The 9,703-nt window shown below is 38.6% G+C and overlaps 1 protein-coding gene across 1 annotated transcript in view; it reads left to right on the top strand.

Annotated features, from left to right (window-relative positions):
- CHODL (chondrolectin) overlaps positions 1-9,501 on the top strand; it is a 14,962-nt gene extending 5,461 nt beyond the window's left edge. The window contains exons 4-8 of the mRNA XM_031063563.1: positions 2,989-3,036; positions 3,407-3,490; positions 4,834-4,936; positions 7,333-7,411; positions 8,954-9,501. Coding sequence (XP_030919423.1) covers positions 2,989-3,036; positions 3,407-3,490; positions 4,834-4,936; positions 7,333-7,411; positions 8,954-8,956 — 317 coding nt within the window. The 3' untranslated portion in view covers positions 8,957-9,501. The remainder of the gene's footprint in view (positions 1-2,988; positions 3,037-3,406; positions 3,491-4,833; positions 4,937-7,332; positions 7,412-8,953) is intronic.
- Positions 9,502-9,703: the final 202 nt, after the last annotated feature.

Below are 9,703 nucleotides of genomic sequence, written 5' to 3'. Positions count from 1 at the left end.
AGGATCATGCAAATATTTTCAAACAATTTTTGGTGTGTTTGTTTTTCAAAACTAAGCTACAAGTCAGAATGCATATGAAATTACGGATTTAGTACATTTATTAATTAATAAAAACTCAAGAGATGGCCCTTGGGAATCTCATGAGGTTTGACAGACCAAGTCCAAGCTGCTGCACCTGGGTCAGGGCAGCCCCAGCACCAATCCAGGCTGGGGATGAGCAGATCCAGAGCAGCCCTGGGAGAAGGCCCTGGGGGTGCTGGTGGGTGAGAGGCTGGCCATGCCCTGGCCATTGGGAGCCCAGAGCCCCCCGTGTGCTGGGCTCACCCAGAGCCCCGTGGGCAGCAGGGCAGGGAGGGGATTCTGCCCCTCTGCCCCCTCTGCTGAGAGCCCACCTGCAGGGCTGCATCCAGCTCTGGGCTCCCAGCACAGCAAGGACAGGGAGCTGCTGCAGCCAGGCCAGAGGAGGCACCAAGGGGATCAGAGGGATGGAGCAGCTCTGCTGGGAGGAAAGGCTGAGAGAAATGGGATTGTTCAGCCTGGAACAGAGAAGGCATTGGGGTGACCTAATTGCAGTTTTCCAGAACCTGAAGGGAGCCCACGGGAAAGATGGAGAGAGACTCTTTAGAAGGCTCTGGTGTGACAGTATAAGGGCGGACTTCAAACTGACAGAGAGTAGGTTTAGATTAGATATTAGGAAGAAATTATTTTCTGGGAGGGTGGTGAGGCCCTGGCACAGGCTGCCCAGTGAATCTATGGCTGCCCCATCCCTGGGAATGTTCAAGGTCAAGTTGGATGGGGCTCTGAGCAACCTGGTCTAGGGGAAGGTATTCCTGCCCATGGTAGGGGATTGGAAAAAAGCTGTTATTTAAGGTCCCTTCCAACCTAAACCATTCTATGAAATCCTACTCTTAGCAGCTATTTGAACTATATAATCTGCAGTTTCCTATCTTCTTTCTCTATGCTGGTGATCAAAAAATAATCACTCTCTTTGTAGAGATCTGTCTGTCCATACAGATCCAGGCTATTTTGTTCCTCTGGTTTTGGTGGATACATATATTTTTCACTTTTTGGTCACTTAATGAGGATATTAATGGTAATTAATATTGCCAGCAAATATTAAATATTTGGCAGAGTTGATATACCAATGTATTTTGGCATACTATCGCCCCCAAAACCTGTTCCTGCTTTTGAAATTTTTGGTGGTTATCACTGCTTTATGATGATCAGTAGTCATCATAGGCCTTTCAAGGAAATGAAATAATTTTATCACTTTTAGAACTGTTCAAATTATTTTGAAATAGTATAACAAAATAAAAATGCTTCGTGTTGTTTAAAACCCAACATTTTTACGTCAGAAATTGCAGGCTTTATTAAAAAGGTTTGGTTTCAGGTCTATTTTGTAGCTTTAAAAGCAAACAAATTTAAATTAGATAATAATTCTGTACTAGTGAACTACTTACCATTCTGGTTGAGATGTGATAAAGAATTGCTTTTTCTATTGCTTTTACCATCTGAGAAAATGCTGGATATTTTGGATTGTCAGAAAACAAGGTGATAACAGTAACAATGAAAATGCATTTGTATTTCTTTCTCTAGGTAGAAGTGGGTTACTAGTTTATAATGAGACATATGAGGCAAACAATGCATAGGTAGATTATTGTTAGTATTGACATTGTTATGCAGCTAAATGCAGTACTACTGAATTGTAGCTATTTATTTTTCAAACTGTTGGAATTGTGCTCTTTAGCAAAACAGACTATTCTCCAGAAATGTATTTTGCTGTCACATGGAGGAAAGGAGTAGATGCAAAAATGTATATAAATAGATATATGACATTTCTTTCACTGCCTGAAGAAAGTTACACAATGTTTGTAGGAAAATTACTTTTGTTATCTCAAACCAAATAAGACTTACAAAAGACCTTTTTTTCCCCCCTCAAATCACTGTAAAGGCTTCAGTGTCAGCTCTTAGCAGTGCAAAATACATCCATTTCACCAGGAGTGCTAAAGTGCCACATGCATATTGAATTTCAGCTTGTTATCAGAGTATGTTATTTTTCACAACTCTCCTGTCTGAACTCAGTATAGGGTGCATGACACCAGCCACAGGCCAAAACAGATTGCAGGTGACTTTGATAAAGTTTCATCTAATTGTATCATCAGCAGGTCCAGGACAGTGCTCATTAGGCAGCCTTGCTCAAGCAGCAACTACATTTCTGGTAGACACTTTTATTTTTCCAAGCCCTCCCTTGACAGCATTTACTGCTGCAATGATCAGCCTGGCTTTGGATCTTATTGATCATTCAGCAATCTTAAACTTAATTATAGGTTGGTAATTGCGACCTCATTTAGTTCCTGTCCAGCTCCTGTAGGTTTGATTATGCAATCAAATTAAAAACTCATCTCCTCTTCTGCTGTCAAGAGACAGCAGCTCAGTTCTTTGGGGTATCTTGGTGTCTTTCCTTATATAAGGCCAAATGTAACTATTTTTTACCAGTGTAGGTGAAATAATTACCATTATTTACTAGGCTTTATTGCTGTTTTGATTTCTCCTAGCAGTTTGTATTTATCAAGACACTCAGAACTGTAGTCTCATAGCACTTGTTAAGTTAGTATAACCTTATGACAGAGAGAACTTAATATGTTGATTTAGAATTGCCTGCACAAATGAAGCTTTGGATATGTTAGATACTTTATTCAGCACAAGAAGTTAGGGTTTGACCATTAGCCATTAAATCAGAGGCCACCAAGAATTGAAACTAGACTAAATTATGGCCTTCTTCTAAGGAGCAAAAAGTATGAACTAGAGGTGATCTGACACTAGTTTGTAAAGAGTCTTGGTAAAAGATGAAATGCTGAAGAATTAAGCAATTATTGTTTGGGGGAATGTATCAATTTCTGTGATACTGCATGAAAAAAATGGAAACATCTGTTTTATTGCACACATTTTTCATTCTTCAACAATCAATTTCAAATATTGATTTAACAGATAATGTCTTAGAAAAAGAATTAGGAGACAGAGCAGAGCCAGAATACGGTAAGAAATTTTGACACATTACATTCCATTGCACTGGTAAATACATAATTATAAGGATACCATTCAAGAGCCTCCAAAATTACTCAAGTTTAACAGGCACAGTTAAGAACTGGAACATAGGAAAAATTAATTCTTCAGAGAGCAACAGCTAAAAATATATGGCTGTTGTTCAGAATAACACTGCTTGTAATTCTTCTTCCAGATATAATTCCAATTTTTAAAATAAAATCCTGTACACATGTATATTTAATAAATCATAAAAATGTTCATTTTACAAATAGAAATTAAAATGTAATTACTATTAATTTATTAACCAACATAATGGCCATATTTTTTACTGTTTTCCTAAAATGTCTGATCTCCTTTTCAGATATTTTTCCAACAGTGCCAGCAGGAAATCCTTATGACACAAGCAAACCAGAAGATCAGTATCATATTATTGCTACTGAAACAGGTAATGTGTTCATATGAATGTAGTGTTCTGCTAAAAATATTAACAGTGGAATTAAATAAATATTTCAGTTTCCATTTTTGTCAATAGGAGGAAACAGTCTGTTTCCCTGGGAAGTGCCCTGAAAATGCATATATTTGAACAAGATTTCAAAAGTCTTAGTCCTTTTAGTTGCTGTGGAAACAAGTTATTTCCTTGTCTCGCCAAACTTAGAATAAACACTGTGTCCATAGCTCCCCCAAGTACCCTGTGTTTTTGGAAAACCATATGCTAAGAGGAGTTCAGTGCCTTGATGAGCTTCCCAGTAGAGATGACACTTGATATTTGGGAAGTGGATACCTACTGCCCATGTTCTGCACTGCCCCAGACTGCTTCATTCAACAGTTTATCTTCTGAGTGGAGTCCCAAGGCTCAGGAAGAGTTGTAGCATGGCTTTGCTTCAAGGAACTGAACATGTCTAAGGAGCAGCCCTGGATTTTACAGGATTGCACCCTGGGATTATGGAAAGGGCGTGCTTTGTTTGCCCACTGGTTGTCTGGTTTTGAGCCAGCTTCCTAACAGATGTTTCCATTATTTTCAACTCCAGAGGAATTATCATATTGAGGAACTGTCGTTTGTAATAAATTATACCTTTTAATACTATCTGTGCGAAGACTCTAAAACTTGAGCACAACATGCATATTCACGTTTATTCTTGCTAGGGAAAATATTTTCAAAATAGGACAATAGGTAAGAAAATCTCCACAATTTGTACATTAAATGTGTACTAGTACAAAACATGGGCATATAGTTACTGGGAAGCAGTACCCTTCTGGAAGCTGCAGACCCCATCCTCTATTGTAGGCAGATGATAGAGTCTCAGTTTGTACCATTTCCCACTCCTTTTGTGCAGGGACCTGCAGAGGAACACCTTTAGCTCTCCTCATTAGTCAAGGAGAGGCTTTTTATGTGTCTTTTAAGGGGAAAGGGAAGATGAGAGCCAGGCTTATTCCCCCTGTGGTCCTGCATGGGCAGGGAATCCACATACAAGGATGACAGAGTCTACAGTTGAAATGGACTGTAAAAAAAATTAGGCTGTGAAATGTACTCCATTAAAACACTTGAATTGTGAATTAAAAAATTGGAAAATATCAGAATTGAAGACCTTAAGATATATTTTCCATATAAGTCAGGTGCTGCTTTATTCTTGATACTGCTGACTTCTCTTTGGAGCTCTTCCTGTAGAAGGAATATATGTGTTCTTTTGTGTAAGTTAATGTATTCCTGTTACTTTACTCCAGATTTTTCCTGACATGGTTAAAAGCATTTCAACATGGGAGACATTAATGAGAATTTTTGTCTTGTAGGTATAATTCCGAATTTAATTTATGTTGTAATACCCACTATACCACTGCTGCTGTTGATACTGGTGGCTTTTGGGACTTGCTGTTTCCAGATGCTTCATAAAAGGTAAAATATACTCATCTGTAGTGGTTTTATGATGCAGAATTCATATTTCCATTGGCAAGCTATTCCTACTGAAAGACTGCTTACATCTATCCCCAAATATGCAAATAAGTGCCTTTTCATCTATTAAAATGCAAGTAGTTTACAGCTGTTACAGCTGAACATTCACCTTCAGGCTTTTTCCACAACATGCTGAGATAATTCTAGGTCTCAAAGAATGCTGCTGCTGGGACTCCACCTGTTCCTGAAGAAAGTCTCTTCGCAGACCACTTGACAGGCAGGGCAGTTGTCAGCACTTTGACTTCACCTCTTTTATTGTGATTACCACCTGTAAAGTACCTGGGCTGTGGGAAATAGTAGAGGGGTCCCTCACAGATACAGGGTGAGCCCAAGGACTCAATTTCTAACCCAAAGTAAAAATTTGTTCCAAGGACAAACCTAAGGGGCAGCAGCTGCTTAATCCTGTTCCACTGAACATACCATACAAACAACAAATGGACCACTGGAGCACAGGAATTGAAAAGGAAAAGCAAAAGCTTGCTTTGAGCCACGCACTAGTGTGATATCCTTTGTACATCATGTATGTGCTTAAGAGGGTGCATAAAATAAATAGATATGTATTCATAGCTGTGGTATCAAGTAAGGGTACTATTATGCAAAAAAGAAACATTTCAGCCTTTGAAATACAGTACAGTTTGCTTCAGGCTTTAAAATTCTTTGGACTTTTCATTTTTCTCAAAATATGATATAGATACGTAAAGACATGACAGCATATAATTTATGTTTTTTTCTGAACTAGTTTTTCTGAAACTCTCAAATATAATTTATCCTTTAGTTCAGGAAGTGTTTTCAACTTAATGCAGTCCAGAAGAGTTTAAACTGAAATATGTTTCATAGATAGATGCTGTGTACATAAAATATCAAGAGTAATAAGCAGATTTGTAAGCTGTTTTCTCTTTTGAAGACCAGGAATATGATATCACAGTTTTAAGAAATTAAAAAAAATTTCTTGCTTATTTTTAGCTCTTTATTTTTTCCTTATGGTTTTTACTTAGTATTTTCTGCCAATAGCTGCAGTAACTTATTTCAGGTGAGAAAACACTCCAAATGTGAAGACTGTTTCTGTGTGAGTGAATGTACAGTGATATTTGCAGTACTTGGTACCATGCCTCATTGAAACAAGTAGCCATAAAGAGCAGAATATTACGAGGTCTGAATAACAAACTTGATTTTTTTAAAATGCATTTTCTATAAGAAAAGGAAAATGTACACTTTCCAACCAGTCTTATGACAGGCAAATACAAGCCTGTGAGAGGTTATATAGAAACCTCACCACTGGGGTTGCAGAAGATTGGAAGCTCAAAGCAGAAAAGAGTAGTAAAATAATAATATGTATAACACTAACAATTGCACAGTAATTGAATTCTGGAACCCTTATTACAGTGGCCCTGGATTTCTTGGTAAGTATGGTACATCTTAGTAGCTTTTCTGTCAGGTGCTTCTCTTCTGAGAAAAGTTTCAGCCCTTGAATACTCCTGGGAAAGCAGTGATAGATTCATGGCCCACTGAAATCAATAGAAAAAGTAGTGTTGACTTCAGTGGGCTTTGATCAGGCCTTTGATGCTATAGCACTTCATCCAGAAGAAATTCATCTGAACTTCCAAGACTTCAAAATTGCATGACACAGATATTGGAAATTCACCTTGGAAGATTTCCTTTTTTTTTTCTGTTTGCTGATTAGTTTGATAGATGAAATGATACAAAAATCAAGGACAAAATGGTTTTGATGCAAAACCTTTTTATTGGTTGTTTGTTTGTTTGTTTTTGTTCCCAGAATGTCTATTTTGAGTTACATCAAAACCTTTAATTAAAGAAATTAAACCATTTAAAAAAATCATTTAGATGAAAAAAAAAACTATCACCAAAAAAAAGTATTTTATCTTTTGAAAAAAAACTTTGTTTTTAAAAAAAATATTTTCCTATTTATTTTTGATTTCCACTTATGACCTCCCTTGCAAACCATTTTAGTTCATCACAAATATGCAGCTCTTGGGCAAAAACCAAATCAAAAGAAGAAACAATCACTTGAACTTATCAGCTGGACACTTTAGAACTTCATGAAAGGGATTCTGTCCTGCTGGGGAAGGAGGGACCCCCAACTTTCCACGTGAACCTGACTTCTCATTCTTTTTTAGGCTTCCACAACATGGTGACCTTTCCTCTGAAAGCCACAACCCATGGCCAACCAGGACATGCCTAGCTTGAAAGGTCATGACTAATTTTGCCTGTCATTGGGCTCTTGAAGGGTAGTAATAAGGCAGAGCAACACCTCGTCCCTGTAGCTGGCAGAAATGATCAGCTCATTCATGCTTAGATGCTCTCCCTTTCATTTCTTCCAGGGAAGCAAGGAGAAACTGCTTCAAAGACCCATCTCCATTATCATCTGAATGCCTTGCAGAAAGTTTAAATTCCAACCTGGTATATTTCTCAGTTTCTATGATTGCATTTGATGGTCAAAACACCAATATGCTCAAGCTATTTATTGCATCTTACCTTTGTCACTAAAATCTGTTTCCTGAACCAGCTGTGAAAATCAGCATAGGTTTGTTGAAGATAAGCTCATTTGATACATTTGATCCGAGGTATTTAGAAATTGCTCCTGCTGTGTGGCAAGGACTCTCCATTCAAAGCCTTTCATCATTATTTTGTGCCTGCTTTTACTGGATTAATCCAGAAGGAAGTAGTGACTTCGTTTCTTTAAGAAGGAAGCGCTGGAACTACTCGGTTCATTGCAATTGCTTTGTTTATAGCATTGTGGCCTGATCTAAAGTCCACTGAAGCCAAAGGGAGTCTTTCCAATTACTCCAATGGGCTCAGGTACATAATGCATTACTTTGTAGGACTTCAGAGGTAAGTCTGGAGGGACTGAAAACTACTGTAGCATTCAGCACCCTCGAAGCACATTTTAAATCAACTCAGACTCGCTTGCATTCACACACCAGGAAAGGAGTAAAAGTGAATGTATAGGACTGTTGGGACTCTTAGGTTTCCACCTTACAGAGTTATGTAGGGCTACTTCTCCTCTTCTGGTTTTTATTTAATTGGGGAACAAAAAAACCCAAAACCCATCAAAGTGAAATATTCTACCCAGAGAAGCATTTTCACTGAAATGCAGCTGCAATGGCTCCTGAAGTGGCTCCTATTTCAGTAGTCTGCAGTGCACTGTCGTCTGCCAGTCTAAGTGAGGGAAGATGGTGTATTGTGGCATTTGTAGCCATGGAAAGACTGCCATAAACTTTCTGGATGCCTCAGGGCTCCATGGAAAAATCAGGGCAAACACATGAGCAGTATTGCAGAGCAAGAACTTTTTGGAACCAGTTTTATCTTTTTTTTCTTTTTTTAATTGAAAAACACCAAACACAAAACCTGCTATTGACAGTTTTGACTGAAAACTAGCCCTAAGGAAGCTTTCTACCAGTCATTCATTGCCAGGAGTCTGATCCATGTGCCATCACTTCATGAGATGTCAGGTCAAGCCCCGAAGGGAAGGGGCTCGCTGGCGCAGGGGTGCGCAGTGACCCCGTTGGTGTACCCAGGGTGGGCAGGGGTCTGGTACCCACTGGGGTGGGTGGGCTGCACCTTGGGCATGGATTTAGGGGGTTTGTATGCTCTGCTTCCCCCGCAGACAAGGGAAGTGCTCAGCTCTCACCAGCCCTGGTCAAACGGAGTCCTTCTCTGAAAAGACTACTCTGTACGAGAGGTGTGGTTGGATGGGAACTGGAAAAAAAATAAATAAAAACCATCCAGGCCAATTCAGTGCAGTTCCTGGGAGCAGCACTGCTAAGCAGAGTGGTCTGGTATTTTTGGTAGTAGTGCTACTGTGAATGGGGAGCCCACACTGTGAGAGCACCAAATGTGGCCTTGAGATCTGGGGATGGAACGCTCAGGTCTGATCACAGAGCTGAATCAGGACTGGAAAGGCACACATGCACTGAAATAGTTTGTATTTTTATTTTTCAGTAAAGGAAGAACAAAAACCAGTCCAAACCAGTCCACACTATGGATTTCAAAGACGCCTAGGAAGGACAGTAGCATGGAGGTATAATGATTTACTGACTGAAAATGAGGCAAAAATAACATTTTGCAGTGAGGCTGTATTATAATGTCGTCAAAGAACATTAGCTTGGAATGGCTTGAAAATGCAAAGGATCTACAAGAATGAACTGTAAGCTCCCCCTTGAGGCAAATGTTCAGATCATTTTTATATGATGTTTGTTTATTAATTCAGTAACAAAATATGCCATGCTAAATAAAGGGTATGTGTTTATTTTGCTAAGAGATGTAAGTTAGCTAGTTGTGAGCAATGAAATGAACAGAGCATTTGAAGTTTTTATGGGGAAATATCCACAGTGTATGTCAGTTTTAAGACTGTTTGTAGTTAAACAAACCTCCTCTGTTTCTTTTAGTCTCTCATGCATTGTATTGTATAGTCAATGTACAGTAAATGGAACTGACAATTTTACAGTGTAACAATTATTTATCTTTGCATAAAAGTTTGATACAAAATATTTGTTTAGTGTTTATTTGCACACTTAACACAGTTTTTGAACCTCGCGAACAAATATTATTTTATTAAATAATGACATGATTGCTGACAGAAACAGCTGCCATATTGTGACATCAATCTGATATGGCAAAATTCAAGGATTCATCAAAGCCCTTTGCTGTCATAGAATGAATTCCTTTTGCCAGGGAATGACTATAACCTTT

This window comes from Geospiza fortis, unplaced genomic scaffold, assembly GCF_000277835.1.
Source record: "Geospiza fortis unplaced genomic scaffold, GeoFor_1.0 scaffold83, whole genome shotgun sequence".
In the NCBI taxonomy this organism is placed as follows: Eukaryota; Metazoa; Chordata; class Aves; order Passeriformes; family Thraupidae; genus Geospiza; species Geospiza fortis.
This window is presented reverse-complemented; position numbering and strand designations above follow the sequence as displayed.